This window comes from Sapajus apella, unplaced genomic scaffold (assembly GCF_009761245.1).
Source record: "Sapajus apella isolate SASKATOON/1434 unplaced genomic scaffold, GSC_monkey_1.0 scaffold66, whole genome shotgun sequence".
In the NCBI taxonomy this organism is placed as follows: Eukaryota; Metazoa; Chordata; class Mammalia; order Primates; family Cebidae; genus Sapajus; species Sapajus apella.
Window position 1 is genome coordinate 2903129 of NW_022437006.1, and position 26685 is coordinate 2929813.

Sequence of the window (26685 nt, forward strand, 5' to 3'; positions counted from 1 at the left end):
AAGCAGGACTCTTCACCCACAATACCCCTCCTTTTTTGATTCTTACACTCCTTTCAGATAAATCAAATCATACTTTATCATGAACACATCCAGGATACTTCAACACAGATGTGAACTATCCTTTCCTGAAATCCAGCATCACATTATACCTCTTTCAGGAAACATCTATGCTCTGCCTGGTATTTTGTTCCTGGAATTTTATCGCACACTTTGCAGGATCATAACCTTCTTCAATTCATAGGCTGGATAGCAATCATTTTTAAATTCCCCTGCAGTAACTAGTATAGTGACCAATACTTAATAGGTGTTCAGAAAACATTTGTTAAAACATAACAGTTTCACCAAGTGAGGTTATTAAGTTTGTATGTTTGAGACAGAGTCTTCTTCTGTCTCCCAGGCTGGAGGGCAATGGCGTGATCACAGCTCATTGCAGCCTGGACTTCATGGGCTCAAGAGATCCTCCCACCTCAGCCTGTCAAGTAGCCAGGACCACAGGGGTGCATCACCATGCTGGGCTGATTAGAAAAAATTATTTGTAGAGATAAGGTCTCATTATGTTACCCAGGCTGGTTTCAAACTCCTGGGCTCAAGCGATTCTGCCTCAACCTCCCAAAGTGCTGGAATTACCTGCGTGAGACACAGCACTCCATAGATTTTTAATCATGCTATTGAAGAGTGAATTTCTAGCAATGGTTCTTAACCAAAATTTGAGTCAGATGGACCTGGAGAGTTGTTTTTTTTTTCTTTTTTCCAAATACTCACAGACCACATCCTGAACATCCTGAAGCAGCAACTGGAGAAGTGATATTTCAAAAAAAGCTCTCCAGGTGATTCTCATGCATACCTCCAGTTGAAACCATTAATTAAAGAGGCACACAATATGGATTTCTGGCAACCAGTAAGACAATTTCAATATATTTTGCTCTTGATTACAAAAAGAGGTCAAAGTATTCTATTTCATCGAATGGAGATGACGTCATCACAGAGATATTCAAAATATTCTTCAATACAAACAAAGGTTAAAAAAAAACCCTTTTGAACACAGATCAAAAATATTTTGGGATGTATATGGTAATTTTACCTGAAGTCACAAATATGCTTATCAATGAAGTATTTTATACAGTAACTAGGTGGTCAAAAGGATAACCATGAATGGGGGAAAGAGGTCAGGCTTTCACTTTTTTCCTTTGGAAACCTAAGTATGTTTCTCATGCATGTTACAATATAAATAACTGTATTTTTCCAGCCTAATTTTTTTCTGAAGTTACAAATTATAAGAGAGTTAGACACTGTAAGATGACAGCAAAATTGACAATAACAAACAATGCTGAGGTGCTGCAGAGTTGAATGACTAAATATCATTTGACACAAGTGTTGGTTTCTCAACATGATAGTGAGAACTCTGCTTTCTTTCTTTAAGAGACTGTTTTTGCTGAAAGCATCTTTATAAGAAACCATTCATAAATGTTTTGATTAAAACAGAAACAGAAATATTTTCAGTTTAAGGACAAAAAATAACACACCTTGGAGATGGTAACAGGAACTTGAGTCAAAATCATCAGCTGTAAAGCAGATACAGAGATATTTTTTTACAGACAATATGAAGTGCAATTAAAAGTCTACTCTTTGTTACTGCTTTAAAACAGGAACTAAACTCCTATATACAAAAAAGTGATTGAATTTGCATAGGACTTAAATGGTCTTCATCTCCTGAACTAATAAGATTGGAGTGTAATATATCTTAATTAAATGAATGAGAAAAAAAGATATAATCCAGCAAAAAAGGCTGGCTCTGGCAATGAAAAGGCCTCCCAGCACTCTGTTGCTTCACAGGGTATGAGCCCCAACCTTGGCAGCTTCCACATGGTGTGGACCCTGTAGGTGTACACAAGTCAAGAAGTGAGGTTTGGGAACCTCTGTCTAGATTTCAAAAGATGTATGGAAAGCCCTGAATGCCCAGGTAAAAGTTTGCTACTGGGGCAGGGCCCTCATGGAGAATCTCTGCTAGGGCAGTGCAGAAGGGAAATATGGATTCAGAGCTACCATACAAAGTCCCTACTGGGGCACTACCTAGTGGAACTGTGAGATTGAGAAGAGGGCCATAGTCCTCCAGACCCCAGAATGGTAGACCCACTGACAGCTTGCACCGTGCACCTTGAAACGCAGCAGCCACTAAAAGCCAGCTGGTGAAAGCAACCAGGAGGGGGGCTATACCCTGCAAAGCCACACGGAATTGCCTAAGACCATGGGAACCCACCTCTTACAGCAGCATGACCTGGATGTGAGACATGGAGTTAAAGGAGATCATTCTGGAGCTTTAAGATTTCACTACCCTGCTGGAATTCAGACTCGCATGGGGCCTGTAGCACCTTTGTTTTGGCCAGTGTCTCCCTTTTGGAATGGCTGTGTTTATCCAACACCTGTACCCCCATTGTATCTAGGAACTAACTAACTTGCTTTTGATTTTACGGACTCATAGGCAGAAGGGACTTCCCTCATCTCAGATGAGACTTTGAACTGTGGACTTTTGAGTTAATGCTGAAATGAGTTAAAACTTTGGGGGAATGTTGCGAAGGCAGGATTGGTTTTGAAATGCGAGGACATGGGATTTGGGAGGGGCCGGGGTGGAATGATATGGTTTGGCTCTATCCCACCCAAATCTCATCCTGAATTCCCGTGTGTTGTGGGAGGGACCTGGTGGGAGGTAACAGAATCATGGAGGCAGGCCTTTCTCATGCTGTTCTCACATACGCATAAGTCTCATGAGATCTAATGGTTTTGAAAAACGGGAGTCTCCTTGCACAAGTTATCTCTTAGCCTGCTGCCATCCACGTAAGATGTGACTTCCTCCTTCTTGCCTTCTGCCATGATTGTGAGGCTTCCCCAGCCACTCGGAACTATATGTCCTATTCAACCTCTTTCTTCTGTAAATTGCCCAGTCTCAGCTATGTCTTCATCAGCAGCATGAAAACAGACTAACATAGTAAATTCTCAGGTATGACGATCAGCAGCATGAAAATGGACTAATAAACTAGTGAGCTTCACTTTTAAAATACTTACTAACCTTTTTTTTTTTTTTTTTGAAAAAATTGTTAAAGTTTTGCATCTTTGTAATTAGATATGGGCATTTTCTTACTGTACTACAGCTCTTTATACTTTAATCTTATTTTACTATGTATGTTGCAATTTATTTTCTAATCATCTTTTGCCTTTTTATTGTATGATATTTTTACCTATAAAGCTTCATGTATTTAAATCTGTGGACTTCACATAGCAATTCTCAGCTTGAGTTGCTGTGGGGTGTTGGATTAGAAAGCTAGGAATTTTAATACTATATCATGCCGACAGGCCAAATTAAAAACTATCACTTTCAGATAACTTGAGTTCATTTCAGTGACAGAGTTAATCCTAATTCAGCAATAGTGGCACTGGAGATAAAAAATTATTTATTTTGGAAAGTTGGATTTGTAACTCAGATGTTTCTGAGAGACATTTATAAAACCTCAGGTTCACCCACTTGCCCTCATTCCAGAGCTTCTTAGAGTACTTTGTCCAATTCACAATAGTCCCATAAATATCACTTTTTGCCATTTCTATTATTCATGCTATCTTTAGTTCTGATTTATTTTCTTTTCCCCAGGCTGCAGTGTAAAAACTTTTTTTCTACTGCTATTCTGCTCTCTTTACTATTCTTTTATTTAAGTATCTGTTTACTTTTTAAAAAATCATACTCAGTATTTTGTTGTATAAATTGTACTGTTGCAAAATAAATTCAGCCTGGTAACAAATATTTACACTCTTTTCATAAACATCTGTTTTGATTCCATGCTTTTATGTCATAAAAACTGTAAATAATTACATAATTAACTTCAGGAAATTCATTAATTCTAGTTACAATGGGGGCAACATTTAATTATTTATTTCTAGCAGATGCAAGAGTTGGCAATTGATTGGATTTAGTGGATGAGAGCAAGGGCAGGGTTAATATGACTACAATCTTTCCAGTCTGCAAGGCTGGTGTTATAGTGATGCCTAGGCCTTACATTCAAGGGGTGTAACTCAGTAAAGCCAAAGTAAATATAAAAATACATGATTTCCTGTGTGCCTGGCTACTACCTCATCTTCCCAGAAACTTTCCCTGGGTTCCCTGGGCTCCCTGGGCTACCCCATAATCCAGCAATTAAAAGGCTGGATCCGGCAATGGAAAGGCCTTCCAGGACTCTATTCCCATTGTACAGCTCCCATCTATTTTGATGGCAGGTAAACATTTTCACTATCACCTCTGGTAATCTCACAACAGAATAAAACTTGAGAGAGGAAAGGTGGATTTAGTGGTGAAATTAATAACTCATTCAGGATCAAATATCAAGAAATATGCTAAATCTTTTCTTGGTAAACAAAGAGTTAACTCTAAAGGCCTCTTCTAGCCCTAAGATTCTAATATCACCTTATACCAGAATTAGAAATTAATTTATATTCCAAATTTGACTGATGACATTCTAATGGAGATGGATTTAAATAGTAAGGTGATTAAAAATAAAAAATTGTAATGTGTTTGATAATTTGAACTTGATCATTCTCCTGTTGGTGAAAGTTATTGGGATTTAGATATGAAATAAAGCAGCAAAAGTAATTAATTTGCATGACAAGAAAGATGAGATTCCCGAATATAAAATCTAAGATACCTGCAAATTGTGAAAACAAGACTAAGGAAATGACACCTCAATTACTCACTATCTGAAGTTTCACCAGAGAAATAAAATCTCTAATATCATTTAAGGTAATTTTATAATTTAAAATAAAGGGGATATAAGCTTTGATGGAAGACTGAGTGTTGATATAGATAGATATCAGAGCTGGCCAGTCGCATTGGCTCATATCTATAATCCTAGCACTTTGGGAGGCCAAGCCATGTGGATCACTGGAGCTCCAGAGCTCGAGACAAGCCTGGTCAACATGGCAAAACCCTGTCTCTAATAAAAACACAAAAATTAGCCAGGCATAGTGGCAGACACCTGTAATACCAGCTACTTAGTAGGCTGAGATAGGAGAATCGCTTGAATCCGCGAAGTGACGTTACAGTGAGCCAAGATCATGTCACTGCACTCCAGTCTGGGTGACAAAGTGAGAATCCATTTAAAAAAAAGAAAGAAAGAAAGAAAGAAAGAAAGAAATCAGAGCAATTTTAAATCCTCTCTTCTGTAATACTGATGTAACAGAACAAGAATCTACTACATTAAAGGCACTGTAATCTACATTGTAAGGAATAATATGACAAAGTTTAGTCCTATTTCAGGTAGTTTATAATTACAGAAGTCTCCCCTGCCCCTGACCTCTAATCCACGGTTTTACTTTTTGGGGTTTCAGGTACCTGCTGTCAACCACGACCTCCAAATTAGGTGAGTACAGTACAATAAGATATTCTGAGAGACCACATAACTTTTATTACAGTATATTATGATTGTTCTGTTTTATTATTATTGTTCATCTCTTACTGTGCCTAAAGGATAAACTTTATCATAAATATGGATGTTTAGGAAAAAACCAAGTATATAAAGGGTTCCATACTATTCATGGTTTCAGGAATCCACTGGAGTTATTGGAATATATTCCCTCACAGGTAAGAGAGGATTACTGTGATATAAAAGACAAAGCAGAAACAAATAACTTCAATATAAGTCATAATGTGTTAGATGTGCTGATAAACATTCCAAAGAGGCAAAGTAAATACACAGAAGAGAGCGATTAAGTTATTTTCAATATATAAGGAAATCTTTCATACAAATGACTAAAATCAGCACTAAAATCAGACCTGAACAGAAAATCAACAGGCAAAATGATCGCAGAAGGACTTTCCAAATGGTGAGGCCACGCAAATACATGGGATAAAAGAGCACAGGACAAACACCAAAACTGCATAGTGAAACTGGTTGGAGTAGCTCTTTCCAAAATCCTGCAAATATCTTCTAGTAAAGGGCTGTTATTAAATGTTTATATAATATTCTTAAAAATGTTGTTGAAAATGAGAAAAAGCCTTTACTTCTGAAAAGGCGGGAGGCTACAAAAAGACACATTAAATAAAATTAAAATATTGTTGTATAAAGATTGAAATTTTTAGTTAAGTCATACCACCTGGCACACAGCTGAACACATAGTAAGCTCAATAACAATTTCTTCATAAATTAATTTATTTTGGGTCATAAATAAATGAAGATGTACAGAAGTTAAAAACTGATTACCACTTCAGGTATTTTAGATACATGTATAATTAAATCAGTCTTTCTTGAGAGCAAGAATTACAGATTAAAGTGAAAGGGGACAAAACATTAACAAGCTACAGCTGAGAAAAATCATTACATATATTTTTAGCAGGTGGAAGAATAGATTGTCAATGAATCATATATAGATTATGAAATTCCATTTATCAATATTTTTAAGTTTCAAGAAGTGATATGTAAGAGAATAAGAAAAAGAGGCTGAATCTTGCCTATTAAATACAGATTTAGGATATTCAGGGTTAACCAAGCAAATTGTAGGTGACGGTTAAGGGAAGATTTCATAGAGGAAGTGGGGAAACAAAGTAAGAAAAACATAAAAGATTTACAAATGTTTCTTCTAAATGAGTTCAAATGTTTTAGACAACTTACAAATACATTCTTAAGCACTGGGCAAGGAATCACTTCATCATGACGATGCATAATCCCAGAATGAAAACATCAAATGCATTTATCAAATATTTTCTTCAAAGGTAACGAGAGAAAATGACAACATAAATATGACATTTTGCAGACAAGCAAACTTTGCGTTTAATTATAATAAATATCATTATTTGAAATGACTACACTTAATAAAATGCAGAGTGGTAAAAATGAAACTTTTACTCTCCCTGTTCAGAAGCAGGGATTTTATGATGGACAGTTCACTAACTTAGCCTTTTCATTTTTCTGGGAGGCAGCAATCTACTTGGTGGCCCTTTATAATCAGTCCCACATCACAACCATGTGGTACTAATGCAGTGCTCTTCCACTAATGTTCCCTGAATTTTGAGTCCAGCTACACTTTCAGCTGAAGAAATTTCAAGAAATTGAAGCTCTTCAAGGATATCGCCAATGATTGCTTTGTAACCAGGACAAGGCAGTTTCTCAGCACTTTAGCTGTTCAATTGTTAAAATGAGCTTTAAATATTCTTCCTTAACATCTTTTAAAGAAATAGTGGTCTGCCTATCTCAAAAAAAGAAAAAAAAGAAATAGTGAGAAGTATAGTAATGATTTTAGTATTGTGGTTTAACTTGTTGAAAATTAAATACATTTCGACTGATTACTAATACCAAGGTCAAGCAATGCCTCTGTAATTCTGAGACCTTTGTCAATGTGTTTCAATAAAAAGAACAGATAACTATATTTTTTCTATCCTAGATTAGCTCGAGATACCTAATTTAACGTCAATTGGTTACATGCTCTACAGCATTACCACGTTTTTGTATGCTTTATAGATTTACAAGGTGTATCTAACAGAATTAATTTTAGTTGATGAATTTAGTAAAAAATGCTCTGCATTCTGACGCAAAAGGACACTAGTTCATGAAGTTCCCAATCTGTGAATATTATTAGCACAACTGTCTGAAATACTCCAGCTAGTAAAGCAAAATGTGATTGTAAGCAAATAAAGCATTTTTCACTTTATTTTTTTTACATTTTTTTTTTAGACAGGTGTCACACTCTGTCAGCCAGGCTAGAGTACAGTGGCATTATCATAGCTAACTGAAGCCTCAACCTCCTGGGCTCAAGTTATCCTCCTGTGTCAGCCTCCCAAGTAGCAAGGACTACAGGCACACTGCCACCATGCCCAACCAATGTTTTTATTTCTTTTCACAGCATCTTGCTTTGTTACCCTGGCTGCCACTTTAATATTTGACTGACATATTCTCTCTAGATTGAAAGAGCACATTGCCTTATTGATTTTATATGACTAAATTTATACACAAAATAGTACATATATCTGAGTAGTTCTTCCCCATTTTGTAAGGAGATGATTCCAGACTTCTATAAATGTAGACAAACATTTCATCTGATATAAAGTTACTTATTATGCATATTACATGGACTTCATTAAAGTCTATGTAGCACCATCCATTATGGCAACCCCAAGCCACATGCTGCTATAACTTCAAATGTAGCTAGTATGAATTGAGATGTACTGTAAACCTAAAATATATACCACATTTCAAACTTAGTATTTTTTAAAAGTAAAAATCTTTCTTAGTGATTTTATATTAATTCTATATTAAAATGATAATCTGGAAACAGGATTAAATAAAATATATTACTACATTAATCTCACTGGTCTATTTTTTTCTTTGTAATGTTACCACTAGAAAATTTAAAATTATATGTGAATTGCATTATATTTCCATTAGACAATGTTAGTTCAAGCTGTCAAAAAAAAATCCACTGAGCAAATAATGGTTTTTAATAAGAAGAATTAAAAGTTCTGGATCAACAAATAAAGTAAAAAATGATACATGAACAGGATTTAGGACAAATATCAATGATAACAGGAACGCAAAAATAAGTAATAGGACACAGTCTCTGTTGATCATTATATCATGAAATATAATGAGTCCTATGATAGTCACTCTGATTTTTAAAAAAAATCTACATTGGGCAATTTTGTTTGATTAAAAAAACATGTAAAAAGTATAATAACCATGTTATTAGACTACACATAATCATAAGCTTCATATCAATTTGTATAAATATCCACACAGTGATCATTATTATTAAATTATAAAATTAATTTCAGGATTTTATAAAACTGTTATGCATTATATTTTATTGAAGACTAATGTGCCTTTCAAGTTTCATACATAAGACATGTTATTAAATTGAAAGGGTTATCAATGTTGCTTTTTATATTGCATCTACAAAGTGATCATTTTGCTAACATTGAAAAAGGTTTCTTGGTGAAAACGGATTATATAGAATTATACACTGAATTTTTTACATTAAAACATAGATCATTTCTGGAGTAATAAAACAGGACTTTACTCAAACATTAAAAAGTTATTAAACTTACATTTACAAAATTACAATCCTTTCCCCTAATGATTCTACTAATCATATAATTCATTTCCAAGGAATGTTTAAATTTCACCAATATTTGCCATCCCAATCCCATCTCTTTATTTTCAAACAAGCTTTAACTCCTTAGACTTCTTTAGAACATGCTGTTAATGATGGTACAGTAAAATGAGTATTTAAAAATAAATCAGGACATCCTACACCACTGCCAATCTTCCCCATCCCCCCCAGCCGTTGATGACCTGATGACAAAATATGCTTATAAAATCTCAATATCTAAATAGTTTCTTTGCTTCTAAATCTGATGTATCAAAAGTAAATTACTATTTCTTGTTGAAAAATACTTTTCCCATCTAATGGCCCAAATCTTCTGTAAATAAACCCTCGCTTTCTCTTGCTATTCCTTCCTCTTATTCTAGCTCTTATTCTCTTAATCTAAGCCAACTCTCTTTCACATATTACTGGCCCTTTCAATCTCTATTAGGATTCTTTCAGAATCTGTAACAATCATTTCTTTCTACCTAACTTCTAGTTACATAAGAACTGTTACCAAGAAATGCTTTATCCACTTTTTCAGACAATATACAATTTCAGATAATAAAATAAATTGTTAGATTATTTCTTAAATTTTCCTTATATTTTTCACAATTATCACATTAGCAATTATCAAAGTATCACAGGGTAAGTTCAATGTCCAGGTTGAAGCCTTTCACTTAATGCCAGGAATTACAATGCTATAAAAAACACAGTGCATTTGTTATGAAAATACTATCGGAAGTGACTGCCAGGGTTCAAGCCCTGGTTCCACCACTGATTCGTTTTATGACTTTAGGCAAGTTACTTCTTTGCTTCAGTTTCTTTACCTGTAAAAGGTAATTAAGGTAGTACCTATCATTTATTGTGAAAATTAAATAAGGAATAGCATTAAAATAGCTTACAGAATACCTGGCATGTTAGAGACCTTCAATAAATCGTATTAGGAATAGGAATGCTCAAAGTCCTCAAGTCAGAAAAAAAGATCATTAAATTCTAAGATAATTCTGATCAAAGCTACTCAAAATTCTTGTGGCTCAGAAGTAGATTGGAGACAACAGGAAAGTCACAGAAATTCACCATTTGAAGGAAGACAATATAATATCTACATTTTCTGCAAATTTTGGATTTTTATGGATGCAGATAAAAACTAAATTTATACCCCCTATATATAAGTGGTTAAATTAAAACCATTTCCCAAAGTTTTAAACCATTTCCCATGTGCCCCAAAATACTCTGCTCTAATGTAGTATCACATACATTTCTGTTACGTTAGGATTAGACACAAGTTCTGTTTAGAAATGACTCCAAAAACAGTTTTTATATTTTCACACTGAAAATCAGTCAGATTTGTTTCAGTCTCAAGGATCTTGTGTTTATGTAAGATTAAATGAGCTCTGGTAGTGAGCTGCACTTTTTGTTTCTAAACGGGAAATGGGTTACTAGGGAAAAGCCATCACTTTTGCCTATTTGCAATTAAAATATAGAATAGGTTATATGATACAGGGCATAAAGTCCTTTACTGAAATTGGCATTATTTCCTTTACTATTATTCTGAGCAACAAAACTCATTTTCTCAGTGAATCAAGTTTAATGAAGCAATGGAGCATAAGTCCCTATGGAAAAACACAAGGTTTTCTGGTAAGATTTCTCCAGAATGCATGTAGAACTAAATAATAAATTAACCAAATGAATACCTGGCATAAATGTAAAGATTGGTAGCAAAACATGGATTATTATGAAGTTATCTCTAAGAGCAAGCTTCAAATCAGTGTTGTAACTCTTTTGCATAATGTTTGGGATACAACCTAAAGATTGAGATCTTTGAGTCTTATATACTTATTTGGTAGCAGCTAAACTGTGGGATAATAATCTCCACTTCTCTCCCCATCTTCTCTTTTTTTTTTTTCTTGAAACAAACAAACAAAAAATACTATTTGCATCAAATTACAGGACACTTATGGCACCATGTGTGTGAGTAAGCTTACGGGCAAATGTCACACACATGCTGGCATGTGGCTCTTCAATGAGAATCTTCCTGCCTATGCAGCAGAAGGGATGAGAAGGGGGTGCCCCCTCAGCACAGGCCAGCCTTCTTGAACTTGTTCCTGTATTCACAAGAGAGTTCAGGTATCCAGACACTTTCATCTCTTTGGCGTTGGTTTCTGGCTTGTACATAATGCAGAGAGAAAAGCATTGCTTAGCTTTAACCTCATGTTCCAGCTCCATTTCTCAGTGAGCTATGGATTCCAGTTTAGAACATGCAACAAGTGAAAAATTAGAAGTACTCTTTGCTTTTCCATTTACCATTCTTCTTTGATATCTGCATATTCAGCCCTTTCAGGGAACACCTAGAGAGTTGTCTAGGGCAACATGGAATTTGAGCATTGCCGGGTCCCTTGGCTTAAGATCATTTTGCAAACATCATCATACTATGTAGAACAGTAGAAACAAAATATGCTTAAAAAAGAAAAAGAAAAAGTGGTGTGTTTCCTCTCTTTAAGTCTTTAATATCTACTTTGATATGCAGAGGTCTACAGTGATTGCAGAGCTCTAAACAACTATTTGGTCTGGCAATCCCCAGACACAATTCTCAAGTTTTGTTTAAGTATTGTTGTGTGGTTTGCCTCTTTTTTTTTTTTTTTGTCAGAGGTTGGTGGGGAATGTAACGCTTGCTTGTGTTCCCTAGAACAGCATGGAATATCAATGTTATAGAAATCTTCGGAGAGATTGTGAGATGCAGAAATTTGATACTCACTTCAGCTATATAATTAGACATCCAGAATCATCAGAACCAAGTTGAAAATCTTTACTAATTACTGGAAATAAGAAAAACCTCTATTTTCATCTCGAGGTTGAAGAAAATACACTCATTCTTAAAATTTCATGTAAATGCATCAGTTACATTTAGAAAAACAAAACAAATACGCATTCTAAAAATTACAATTAAAAATGTGGTTATTTCAATGTATGTGCCTCTTAAAGTATACCCAGTTCAAGAGTAAGAAGATAAGAAAAGTCTTACCTCCCATCCCGATCCCAGTCATACACCTCTACTTTGATTGTTCTGTACATGGAAAAAAACATACACATAAAGTTACTTAGTAAGATCAAAATAAGGTATGGCTGAGAATTTAAAAATAAGCTGATTTTCTTAGGTAAAATAGTGTATGCTTGTATGTTTTACATATGAATTTGATGTTAACTTTGCTAATTTCATTACTACACTCCAATTCACATCTTAAAAGAGGCTTCTAAAATCTTCATTGATTCCTTAAAGAGAGTAAGAAGAGTCTACAGGGGAAGCATGTGCAGTTTGATAGAGCTCCTAGATGGGATGGCGTGCACCCACTTCTCCACTCTTGAAAATTGCTATCTTAAAGCAGTGTTTCTCAAACTCAGCATAGATCGGAATCATATGGGGGTGCACTTGTCAAAACATGGATTATTGGACCCTTTCCTGGAGTTTCTGATTAAGTAGGTCTGGACTGGAGCCAGATAATTTGAATTTCTATGAGATCAGCAGGTGATGCTGACTGATGCTGCTAATCAGGAAGAACATTATGAGAACCACTTTCTTAGGAAAAAATGAGTCCAGCTAAATACAGGAATGCTCTTACTAAATGAATAGAATATGAAGTGACATGATAAATTTCAAAGTAAACTTAATAACATATTGGTAATCAATAGTTCTATAATATGGGTTAATTAAGTAGACTTTTTCTATCATATGTAACAAAATAAAGATTGGGATTTTTACTTTTTATTTGCCTTTCTTTTGGGATGGGTAAGGATTTTATATTATAATCATACAATAAAATTTCATAAGAAAAAAGAACTTTGATATTAAAAATTCTTCAGGTATATTATGGGAAAATCCTCAGGACCACCTCACTCAGGTAATTGTAAAACATTAAAATCTCCTGTGCTACAACTATGGAAATTTTGTGAGTCAGCAATCATTAGTTCTACCAAATAACATTTTCAAGAGTATTTCAGGGTTGATAATATATCTAAGCACAGTGTTGAAACTTTCGTGTTTCTACTTGTTTCTCTAGAAGGACTGTACCATAGAAAAGGCTAAGGCAATGAAGATTCTGAAATAACTTTTGAATAATAAAATTTAAAACTAATATTTAATGTATTTTTTGCATTTGCACATTTTCATTTTTGGAAAATAAGTTTAACCAAATTTTAATTAGCCAACTTATCCCTCTTCCCCAAATCTTTGTAAATTTTTTAAAAAGTTATTTGAAGATTTTTGAATAAATGGTCCTTCTTACCTGTCATAGTCTCCATTACATAATGCTCTGACTGAGATCTTGAATGCTTGCCATACCGGATTCAGAGTGTTTTTGACAACTTCTGTTTTATGACAAATTGTAAAACTGTAAAGAGAAAAGTTTTCAGTTATTTGTATGATTTGATTATTTTAACTGATCTATTGTTTTAGTAGTCATTCCTCTATTTACTTTTTTGTTAAAAATAAATACTCAGTCACGCTGTTGCTGCTACATCACTTCATGAAAAGAGATATGTGATTTTAAAACCTGAAAGATCAGCTCACCATAATCTACTTTGCGATAAATTTACCAAAGGCAATCTGAAAATTCAATAAATCCTAAAGCTATTTTGTAAACAATCTCTGTAAGCATTGTGGTGACATGCTGATGGAGTGAGAAATATCCTTGAGTCCCTAAGAATACGAAGGTCATCAGCAACTTTGAGAAGAGCAGCTGTGTTGGAGTGCTGGGAAGAAAAACCTGGTTAGAGTAGGTTTAAGAAGGAGAAGAGAAACTGAGGCATGGTGTGTGAACATTTTTTTAGTCTGGCTGTGAAGAATAACAAAGAAATTAGAAGAATTTAAGGGAAAAAATGGATTAACTACAAGAAAGGTTTTGTTGTTATTACTTTCAATATTTATTTTCAACATGGAAGAAATAACAGCAAGGTTGTCTGTTAACGGAAAAGATCTGGTAGAAAGGAAGCCACTTCTGATGCATGAGAGAAAGGTGGGAGCAATGCCTTTTAAGCAGATGAGAGTAGATGGGATCCTGGGCATCAGTGGAGGAGCTGCTGTTGAGAGGCCAGACGGTCATTCTTCAAGAACATTCAGGAAGGCAGAGTACATGGGTTGACGTTGTGTTAAGATCATGAGGAAGCTCTCCAATTGTCACCATTTTCTTATAAAAGAGGATGCATGATAATGAGCAAAGGAGGAGGATGAAGCATAAGTGATAAAGTGTCTGGGATAAAGAAAATGTTCATAGATTAAGGAAAAGGAGTAGAATGCTCAGGGAGTGCCGAGAGCCCATTTAAGTTTAAAATCACATCATGAATCTGTAGAAAGTTCATTCAGTGTGTGGTTCTTTCTTTATCTAAACGGTTGGTTCTATATATCTAAAGTATTCCCAAGGGAAGGAAGACAGCAATTCACAATAAGGGGCAGAATTCATGGAGCCTTAAGCTCAGTTTTCTAATTCAAATTCCAGTGGCGTTTCCACAAAACCATTGAATCTTAAGACATCAATCAGTTCCTGGATATATGTTCTTCCTTCGTGTGAATTGATGCAGCAGTTCCTGAGCTAGAAACATTTAGAGTGATCTTCATTGAAACAATACATAAACATAGCCTTCTTAAGACCTAGGCCATGAAGTGTTTCAAATGCAAGTATCTAACAGTCACGGAACATGAAAATATTAATAAATCCCATAGTGAATAAACTCCCCCAACCCCCACAAAGAAATATCCCCTTTGTTAAATCTTTAAGTTCACTTACCTACTCTCAAGGAAGAGGGATTTGTTTCTATTAAGAGATATGATGGAACATAATATTTTATATAAGGATCAAGTTTTTATTATAAGACTGATGGTATTAGTGCCTTCTCCTTCCTGGTAGTATCCTCACCCATCTATGGAAACTCATGTCATTAAATTGACAGAGCCCAGGAAAATGTATTGTGTTCAAATGTTCTCAGAGGTGACTCACCTGAAGCAATTAGGAGTCACTGGGGGAATAGGCATTACAAGTAAGACAGAGGGGCAGACAGAGAAGACTCCTGGAAAGGTAATGAAGATGTTTAAAGCAGAGGAAGAAAATCAAAGTGGATAGGGGAAGCTGGAGGAGGGCTGTGGGGGCTCAGAACAGAGGGAAACAAATGAAACAAAGCAGAGTTACCAAAAATTGTCAAAAAATAGTCATAGAAAACAAATTACAGAGGGAAGGCAGAGCTGTATGTTGGCTTGTTTCAGAAACAAACAATATATTCATTAAGATCCATTCATAAAAATACAATACATTCTTAAAGGTCTACAAAGGGAGTTTCTCCTCTTTCATATTCTAACATATAGCAAGTCTTTGATACGGTGATAAATACAGATAGCTTGAAAGATAATAGGGAGAGAGAGAAAAAGAGAGAGAAAGAGAGAGAGAAAGAGAGAGAGAGAGAGAATGAGAGACCAGCTGACCATCTTCAGGCCAACATGTTCAACCATCTACTGACTTTTTGGCTTCTTTGCCTATGGTTAAATCAAAATTTCTCTTATATTCCCAATGTCACCAGCTGCAGTAATTAAATACTTTTGATACTTGAAACATTTCCTCTGAAGGAAGGGACATCCTTCTTACTGAGATATTTATGAGGCAAGTAGTCATTTATTGCCTATTAATCATTCTCATTTCTAATGTATTAGATATGATATATACAGCAAATCCTCACTGGAAAGCATTCCAGTCCTGGTGTAACCAGTAAAAATTCTGCCAGGAGTCCAATGTAGCTTTTCCTAACGTTCATAAGTATTTCTATATAATGTGTGTATGTATTACAAACGGTATTATAAGAAAATATATTTTTACTAAAAACCTGTATGATACTTTAAGTGAGGCCATTTACCAAAAATAACGATTCCAAAGGAAAAGTACTACCCAATCACAAATCAATGTCGTTACTAAATAAATGTCAAAGCAAGATATGACTATGAGATCATATAGTATTAAGGTTTTCAATTAATACTTCCAGTAGAAGTTAAGTTTTTCTCCTTCTTATGAAATAAGTCACAAATATACTAGGTATTAGGCAATTTTTAAAATAGTTTCTTAATAAAATAAATATTATAAATAAAGGTAGAATCTTTGCATTTAAAAATAGAGACAAAAAGTGAAGCATAAAAGCATCTGTATATATTCAAAATACAACAAAGCATATGCATGCATATATATACATAAAATATCTGGATCAAGCTGGCAAGCTAGGTTTCTGTGTGTAAATGGAAAGTTTTCTGAAATGAGACTCACCAATTTTTAAAAAGTTTTTTCAAATTATTTGATATTTTTTGATAAGTCATATTTTTCTTAATGTTTAGATTTTATTTAATGAGTGAGTATAATTTTTAAAAGCATAGTAAATTCTCTAATGAAAGTATCACTGGTAGCATTAGATATGTGATAAAGTGAAACTTTACAGCTGCACAAATAATCTTTACAGAGAAAACTAATAATAGTAAAAATAGAAAATTCAGGGAGCAAGTAGTTCATGAGAAAATTTTCATTCAAGAAATCCTGAATCATTTTTGAGGTTTTTCTCTATTTTTGAAATGCCTGGCCAAATATTATTTCCTTTACTCTCCAATATTTTTCATATGAATAAAATTAGTGTTCAGATGCATATGACATGCTGACATTTTTACCACGAAAAAAGAAGGGAAATACACAAAATCTAATAGTATAACACTATGGCAAATATATCCAACAGTTGCTCAGCAGCTGCATCAACAAACATCTCCCAATAAGTAAACCATCATTTTAAAATGGCCAGTGCATTCAATTTAAACAGCAAACTTTCTACATTATGTAGTATTTTATACTTATTACATAACACATTGAATAGTTTCATATATAAGTGTAGCAGTAGTGATAGATTTTTTGTCCATTCTATTCCCTTAATTTTTAATTTCCAAATAACATGGTCTCTTTAGTTATGTTACACATAGTTTTAAAAAAAGAAAACACTAACTATAACATAACAATATTAGCTAATGTTTAAATTCTTCTTATGTGTTGGACAAAGTTAGAAATTTTTTTATATAGTAACTAATTTAATCTGATCAACAACTCTGTGAGGTAGCTATGATTACTACCCAATTTTACAGGTGAGGAGAAAATGGAATCTCATGTAGGTTAAAAAGTTGCCTTAGTCCTATAGCTATTAAATAGCAAGATTATTATTTAAATCTAGACAACAGAAATTAGCCATATTATTAACAACTAAACATTCTCACAAATACTAATAGTACAATATGAATCACAAAAAAAGCAGTCAAATATATTTTATAGATCCATACATATTAAATTATGGTGTATAACTCATAAAGACATATTCAAAAATTTATAGAAACTAGTCTAATCAGAACTGGCAAAAGTATTCAAATTACTAGAATATAATGAACATTTTCATTGAAAGTTGGATATTGGGGGGAAAAGAAAAAGCAACCCATAAGCTCCACACCCTTCTCTAAGAAAATGGTTTAGGTTTAAATGTATAAAAAATATATTTTTTTCGGCATTCAGGTTTTCACAAAATATAATTCTTCTATACTATTAAGTCAATGTTATAATTTTTGTTTTTTTTTTTTGAGATGGAGTCTCACTCTGTCTCCCAGGCTGAAGTGCGGTGGCATGATCTCGGCTCACTGCAACCTCCACGTCCTGGGTTCAAATGATTCTCCTGCCTCAGCCTTCTAAGTACGTGGGATTACAGACACACACCACCACACCCAGATATTTTTTTTGTATTTTTAGTAGAGATGGGGCTTCACCATGTGGGCCAGGCTGGTTTTGAACTCCTGACCTTGTGATCCACCCACTTTGGCCTCTCAAAGTGCTGGGATTATAGAAGTGAGCCACTGCACCCAGTTGTTATAATTTTATAAAAAGTAAAGAGGAAATATTTCCATGAAACTAGAAATTATTCAAGTATCAAAGCATATAAAATGTTTATAAAGTTGCACAATGAGATGCAAAAATCCCATTAATTTTTAAAATCTCAAACTATTTTACTCCTTTTAGTAATTTAATGAGCTTCCCTGAGAAAAATAATTATAATTCAAGTGTCATTATAACCATATAGTTAAAATGAATAAAAGACAAATCTACCTGCCATCTTCATTACTTCGATAAAATACAAGGAAAGGATCTGATTTTCCAAAGAAGTCCTTCTTGTCCAATTTGTTTGCACAAAATTGCATCAAAACAGCATCCTAGAAACAAAATTAATAAAATAGTTCAAAACCTGGGCTATAAATAATTGGAAACTGCAGATCACAAACAAGACTTGACAAGAAAACAAATTTACCATTTTAATGCAAATGGCCAAGTGTGGGAGAATCCCAGACAATATAAAATTGCTTTTTAAAGGACTACGGGACTTTAAAAATTTTGCTGGTAATTTTCATTCTAGGTACAAAACTATTACTTTTCAAAAAGTTTTAACATTTTCCCCTTGAAAAGTGGTATTAAGCTAGGTGACGCCAGGTACCCAATGTTATATATGCAGGATCCTCATTCATATATTCAGTTATGCAGGTACATATTTTTAAAACAAACTTAAAAAATTCCTATTCATTAAAAAAATTTACTAAGTATCTACAACATACCTACTATGTATCAAATGTTGAGATGTACCAGATGATTAGATGGGGAATAAGAAAGATAAACACTGACCACACAGTTTATAATCTAGGGACAGGAAAGTTCCTTCTTAACATATGCAAGTGTACTATAATAAATCAATAACTACATTTAAAAACAATTTTTATGATATTGGGCTTCAAGAAAAAAGTGCCCTCATTTTCTTCTGTAACTTGAATTACATATTTGCATGGTAATATGTAAAACTGAACAGGAAAGCTTAAAATGTTGGAAAGAAGTGTGATAAAGTAATTCAGATTAAACAAAGAGGTTACAATTTTGAATATTACATGATAAAATGCCAACAAGGTCTAAAAAAGCATTCTCTTATTAATCACTTCTTTATCTTACAGAGTCCATCTATACTTACTAAGGATACACCTAAATTTTTTATTATTTCCTTTCAGTAATTCCAGAAGAGTATCTAAAACATCATGCTATCTTTGTTATTTGACTTTACTTTTAGCATATAGCTGTGATAACTTCTATCAGAGGAACATCTCTAATAGAGCAGGGAATATATTCTAGCCAGGCAAAGTGACAATATACATTTTGAAGAAAATTAAAATAAGCACAGAGGTAAGGACAATATGGACATCACTATCACCTCAAACCTCTATGCATATCATGTTTCTTTTCAGATTTGAAGATTAAAGAACAAAAAATTCTAACTATTAAAGAAGCAGTGAAATAATAATTCTGGAAGATCAAATTATAAAATCAAGAGCAGCATTGAAAAGGGCGAGCTGTTTGGTTTGGTTTGTTTATTTTGAATGCCCTTTCATTTCCATATATATTAAAATGCTGTTGGGAGAGAATGGCTTTCTAAGAACCCGGGGACATTCTAAGGACATTGTTCTTATAGAAAAACATTACTCTTTACCACATTCTCCCAAAGCACCTGGACCAAAATATAAACTTCCAAGAAACATTCTGTATACTTAAGATGCATAATAAAAAATGAAATATATTTATTTCAAACAGACTGTGAACAAAACGTCAGAGATGTATTATTACTAAACTATGAACTTTTATTGGCTCATTGGTAAATGTAATGCTAAATTTAATTTTTCAAATTATATTCCTTAAGGCTTGCAAAATGAACAACTGATTCAAAATAAAGATTTATTGCAATGCAGAAAATTATATAACCTTAGAAAAGTAATGTTCTTGTAATTACCCAGGTTAACAGCTTAGCAGGGATTAAGTGCTACATCTGTATCAAGCACAAAATAAATCTTGTTTGGAAGGAAAGGTATTTATGTACTTTTAGAAATACACATGCATCACTGCAAAGTTTTGTTTTGTTTTTATGCCTTATGCTTAATTTCACCAGATACATTTTTAAAACCTCTCTTTAATACTCTACATATAAGGAACGTTCTATTGAATAAAGCCACTTGGACATTTCACAGGCATTTCCAACAGGTTCAAATCTGAACATTTAATATCTGTCCAGAAACTTGCTTCTCCTATAATTTCCCCAGCTTATTAGTGGCGTTGTCATTTACTCAAGTGCCCACGGAAGCCATTCTTAACTGTTCTCTTTCCCTGACCCTTTAACCAATCCACCACAAGTTGCACCATTTACCTCTAAAATTTTGCTCAACTCTTTACTTGGGCTCCACTGCCACCGCCTCATTCCGGTTTCAATCTTATTTCTCATCCAGACATGTACAGTGACATTTATTCATTACTCCCACTTCCATTCTTTGATGTATCCAATCCATTCTCCATTCAGCAGACAGAGTAAGATTCTTGAAACATGAAAATTTCATGTTGCTCACAAATTAAAATGCTTTAAGGCTTTCTCTTGTGTTTAGGAAAACTGCAGAACCTTTAACATGGTCTACAAAGGTCAACATCAAATGGGCTCTGAGCAGCCTTTTCCACCTTCATCTGGAAAAGTTTACCTCAGTCATCTTCCACTGCTCATCCCTGGCCGTCTCACATCAGACCCACTCATGTCTTTCCCACCTCAGGACCTTACATGGCTGTGTCTGCTGGAATTCTTATCCTTGGGCTGGCAAACAACTACTGCTGTAGGACTTAGCTTAAATGTCACTTTCTCAAAGAGGCCCAGTAATCCCTGCGATGCTTAATATAAATTAGATCCCTACTGTACTCTCTCATAATATATTTGAATCACTTGGCACATATCATGACATATTTTCCCTGCATAGTCAGCTGACTAATGTCTCGCTTTCCCACAAATTATGTGTTCATCAAAAGCAAGGACCAGGGTTGAAGGTTGTGCTGTTGTGTTTTGTATTGCTTTTTTTCTTGCCATTCTATTCTAAGCATTCATTCCAAGGACATTATAACATTTTGTAAACACTGTTGAATCAATCAATCAGTAAAAACAAAAAATATTCTTTGTGAAACATTTCAGGCTACTTTTAAAATACTACATGAAAGGCCAAGCATAGTGGTTCATGCCTGTAACCCAAGCACTTAGGGAGGTCAAGTGGAGGTTGGATCACTTGAGTCTGGGAGTTCAAGACCAGAATGGACAACACAGCAAGACCACATCTCTACCAAAAAAAAATTTTTTTTTAATTAGCCAGGTGTGGTGGTACATGTGTATGGTCCCAGCTAGGAGGGAGACTAGGTGGGACAATCATTTGAGTCCAGGAGTTCAAAGCCTGCAGTGAGTCATAATTGTGCCACTGAACTTCAGCCTGGGTGATAGAGTGAGACCTTGTCTTAAAAAGTGAAGATACAGTCCCAACAAAACTTCTAAACTACATTAGTTTTTACTATGGCATTTAATGAAGTATAAAATTAGCATTTGAATAAAACTATGTCAAAATAAGATAATTAGGACTATTACACTACAAATAAATATTTGCGTTATGACATATACATCTCTTAAATGCTACCATTTCTGTGGCATCAGTCACATCAGTGTCCTTGCTCAGGTGCCAGCTGTGACGGGCATCGAGTTGGGGTCACCACCTGAGATGCTGATCACCACCTACAGAGGTCTGTCCTGCAGACCCTGACTTAATGACCAGATGAATGAATGCACTCACACACACTAGAACACAGTTTTAGTGGGCTAGGGATGGTCATCAGCTGCTTTTAGAGGGTATTTGCAGCTAAGTGACAATGACTCCCTGTCCTCACATTTATTCAGTATAGATTTAATAACAGAGGTTCCAAGTCAACACTCCTGTGGATAATTAATGTGGTTAAAAGAGTGGTTTTACAAATGATAAAAGGTCTTGGTTCTGGGGCCCAGAGTAAACACCATTTACAGGTAATTCCCCTTTGACCTTCCCCTGAGAGGACCATCCAGCATAAATAAGTAAACAGAGACAAAGGAATGTGGGGTAAACAGACTTAACCTGGGAAGCTTTATTATCCTAATCACACCATATGACTTAAAATCCGAATGTAGTGAACTGGCTGTGTTCAGCCTGTTCATTAAAACCTTTTGGCCTTCCAAAAGGTTTGAGACTACAATCTTCCAACTTTCTCTAATATTTCCCTAATATTTTGCCAGCCTCACTGAGTGAATCGCAACACATTTCTTTCCTGCAGAGTATCCATCTAAGGGAAGTAGTAATAATATCCACACTTCTAGAAGAAAACAGAGTCTTGTGATATTGGCCTTGTATGTTATTTCTTATGCTATATGATACCAAAAGCATAGGCCACAAAAGTATAAATACACATGGGACTGCATCTAACTACAAAGTTTCTGCTCAGCAAAGAAAATCACCAGTAGAATAAAAAGGCAACCTACAGAATGAGAGAACATATTCTGTGGTTGCTATGGCTTGTTTGTCCCCTCCAAAGCCCAGTAACAGTACTGGGAGGCGGAGCCCCATGGAAGGTGTTTGGGTTATGGGTGTGGATCCTTCATGAATAGGTTGGTGCTGCTTTCACAGTCTTGAGTGAGACTGGATTAATTCTCTCTGAATGAGTTCATTCTCTTGTGAGTGGGTTTTTATAAAGCTAGGGTGCCCCTCAGGTTTCCCTCTGTTCACAAATGTCTGCTTCCACTTTCACCTTCTCTGCCACATTGTGAAATAGCATAAAGGCCCTTACCACAAGCCAGCACCATGCTCTTGAGCTTCTCAGCTGGTACAACAGTGAGCTAAATAAATCTCTTTTTAAAAATAAATTACCTAGTCTCAGATATTCTTTTATAGCAACACAAAATGGACTAAGATACTGTATACCATAAAGGTTAATTTCCAAAACATATAAAGAACTCCTACAAACTCAATAGCAAAAAAATTAAAATAAATAAAAATGAAAATAGAAAACCAACCCAATTTAAAAATGGGCTAAGAAACTGAATAAGCATGTCTCTAAGAACATACAAATGACAAAAACATATATGAAAGGCGTTCACCATCACCAATCATCAGAGAAATGCAAATCAATACAAAAGATTAGCTGACATCTTTAGAATGCCTATTATCATAAAACAAACACAAAGGGAAGAAGTGTCAGTGAGGCTGTAGAGAAAAGAAAACTCTTGTACATTGTTGGTACGAATGGAAATTAGTGCAGCCACTATGGAAAATAGTAGGAGGTTCCTCAAAACTTAAAAGCAGCACTACCATATGATCCAGCCATCGTGCTTCTGGGTATATATCCAAAGAAAGAGACTGAAATCAGTATCTTGAAGAGTTATCTGCACTCCCATGTAATTGTAGCATTATTCAGAAATAAGTCAAGATATTGAAGCAAACGAAGTACCCATCAACAGATGGATGGATACAGAAAACGTTACACACACACACACATATATAATTTATACACACACACACACACACACACATATATAAAACAGTGGAATATTATTCAGCCTTAAAAATTAAGAACATCCTTCTATTTACAACAAGATAGATGAGCCTAGAAGACGCTGTATAAGTGAAATAAGCCAAACACAGAAAGATAAATACTGCATGTTGCAACTTACATGAAGATTCTAAAATAATCAAAATCATAGAAGCAGGAAGTAGAATGATGGTTTCTAGGGACTGAGGGGAAGAAAAGACTGTAAAGCATTATCAAAGAGCACAAAGTTTCAGTTATATGAGATGAATAAGTCATAGAAAGCTACTATATACAATATAGTACTTATGGTTAACAGTACGGCATTGTATATTTAAAAATAGAGGGTACGCCTTATGTTGTTTATTATCACAAAAAAATTAAGAATAAATAAATAAGCATTGTAGGACGAACCACTGGAAGTGACTAATATATTTATGACATAGATTGTGGTGGTTTCATGGGTATATATCTATCTCCCGACTCACCATGTTGTATACATTAAATATGTGCAGCTATTTGTATGCCAATTATAACTTAATAAACTGGTTTTAAGAAAGATATTGTCATTTTACAAATGCATATATTAAATCTCCAACAATATAACCTCACTCAGCTGACTAGTGAAAAAGGCAAGACTAAAATTTAGGTGTCTTGACTCCAAAGCCTATGTTCATTGCACAAGTTAATAACTGACAACTTGTTTTAAAGAAACAAATATGTAGATTTTTATAATGTTGTGGGTGAATTAAAATCATGACATTCAACATTCTAAATAATAATGCCCCATACTTTTAATGTTCGCTGAAGTATAAATTTAAAAAGCATCAACTCTTCTGAAGAAACTATGCACATTGCTTCGAGTACACTTGTGCATTCTACTATACTAATATAGCAATGAAATACTATTTCAAGTTTATTAGTATTAATGATGATGCTGATGCTCAATAAGGCTGTAGCTAAGAATTAGGACATAGAAAACATAAGATGAAGTGACACCAAGATTTTAAACAACATTGATAAAATATTAGATCTATAATTTCTAATTATAAAAAATATGCGTTGACTCACTGAAAGATAATTCCAGAGGTTCTTATAGAATTAATAGTAAAAAGAGGTATAAAAATACCTAGACTGCTAAAAGACACATTCCGTTTCACTTACCAGGAACTGGTAAAATAATTTTCCAGGCTCTTCCAACAATGAATAGAACATCCTAAGTATCTTCTATTTTCAGAAGTATTTCAGAATACCTCTGAAAGTAGAAGATACTTAGGATGCAGCCTGTCCATACTCAACCTATGCCCATGGTATCTTGGTTCTATTTTGAAATAAAACTGATAATACTGTATTCATGGCATATTTACACAAAATCTGCTTAATAAACTCAAGATTTTGACAAAATAGCATGTTAATATCACCATAAAGAACATGTATCTTATGGACTGTGAACTTCTTTTTTCTTTCCTTTCTTCACGCAAAACATATATTATCTTAAACATTTACAAATTGAGACAAGTATAAACAATGATTAGATAATATAATTGAAAAAAAATCATTGTATCATTTTTAACTAAAAAACCAGGACGATAGGTAATATCTCTGCCTTTAAATAGTTATGCTATATTTTCTAAGGCATTGTTTAGTATATGCAGACTACTTATGAATATATTATATTATCAAACTTAATGTTATGGTGGTTGATTGCCAGGACTGGAAGATCTTTTTAAAATAGTCTAGTGATTAGTTCACATTTTTTTTGTTTTTTGCCCTTCAAATATGAAAAGTAAAACTCAGAGTAGTCAAGTGTCTTAATAAGACAAAGTACAAATGAGTAGCAAACTAAAACTTAACTTGAGTCTGATGGTCTTTAACAGCATTATATGTGGACATGTTTGGGTATTTATAGATGGGAAAACTGAGGCTGATATGACTGTGACATGCCCAGGGGGACAAGAACAACGAGAAGAATAGGAAGGTTTCAGTGTACATATATTTATAATGACTTAAATTTTAATATTGGTGGTTAATTATTTATACTCACCTGTTGTAGTTTCTATTGTTATCTCACTGTTCTACCCCCACCCCCAGAATCCCAAAGGTATGTAATAAATTAGAATATCCAGTTTATAACATTTGCTGACAAGTAATATCATATGATTTCCTGAGCATATTGTCTCAGCTATCTATCTGTCATCTATCTGTATTTGAGAGATACAGAATGTGTGTGTGTGTGTGTGTATACACACACACACACACACACACACACACACACACACACACACATATAAATACATACATGAATGAGACAGGGTCTTGCTCTGTTGCCCAGGCTGGAGTGCAGTGGCACAACTAGAGCTCACTGTAGCCATGAACTCAAGGGATCCTCCCACTTTGGCCTCCCAAAGTGCTGAGATTACAGGCATGAGCCACTATGTCTGACCAGAAACGTATTTGTATAAGAAAGCCATATAATTTATCTAAAAGTTAAAAAGGCAACTTCTTGAGATAATAAAATAAGCTATGGTCTCTATATAAAAACTATGGTCAATATCAACATGTTAAGCTTTTGGTATTTGGGGTGAGTTTCTGTTCCTGCAATTAAAAATAAAGAGCACTAGAGGTATAATCTAGGGAAAAATTTTTTCCTCTGGAAATACCAATTCCCAGAGATCTGCTGGCCCACATTAAACAGGTGATATTGACTTCAGATTCAGCTAGCCACCATTACTTTCAGTGTGGAGTGTCATAGCTATCACCCCATTTCTTGACAACAGTGAAATCATTAAACACGAGTCAATGGGTTCATCAGCAAATCACAACTAAAATTAACAGTCTTCTAAAAATACAGAGTATGCACTCTATGCAATCATACTGCTAGCTGGAGTGGCAGCTAATCATTTCTCCAGATGTGGAATTCCCAAGCTAACAAGAGATGGAACCAATATGAATTCTGAATTAATTAAATCAGAAAAATTGGGGAAAATATGTTATACAAAAGGGCTAAACTCAAATGACAAGAAATATTCCTTCAAAATTATATACAAGTCTTCAGTGGTTTTACAGTAATTAAACTGATTGGTATAACTGA

General features: G+C 34.3%; 1 protein-coding gene across 3 annotated transcripts in view; it reads right to left on the bottom strand.

The window, feature by feature from the left end:
• Positions 1-26685, bottom strand: part of CPNE8 (copine 8) — a 254337-nt gene that overhangs the window by 87537 nt on the left and 140115 nt on the right. For all 3 annotated transcript variants that reach the window (XM_032248310.1, XM_032248312.1, XM_032248311.1), the window contains exons 8-10: positions 18267-18370; positions 13398-13502; positions 12140-12181 (exon numbers count right to left, since the gene is read on the bottom strand). In XM_032248310.1, the coding sequence (XP_032104201.1) occupies positions 12140-12181; positions 13398-13502; positions 18267-18370 (251 nt within the window). The remainder of the gene's footprint in view (positions 1-12139; positions 12182-13397; positions 13503-18266; positions 18371-26685) is intronic.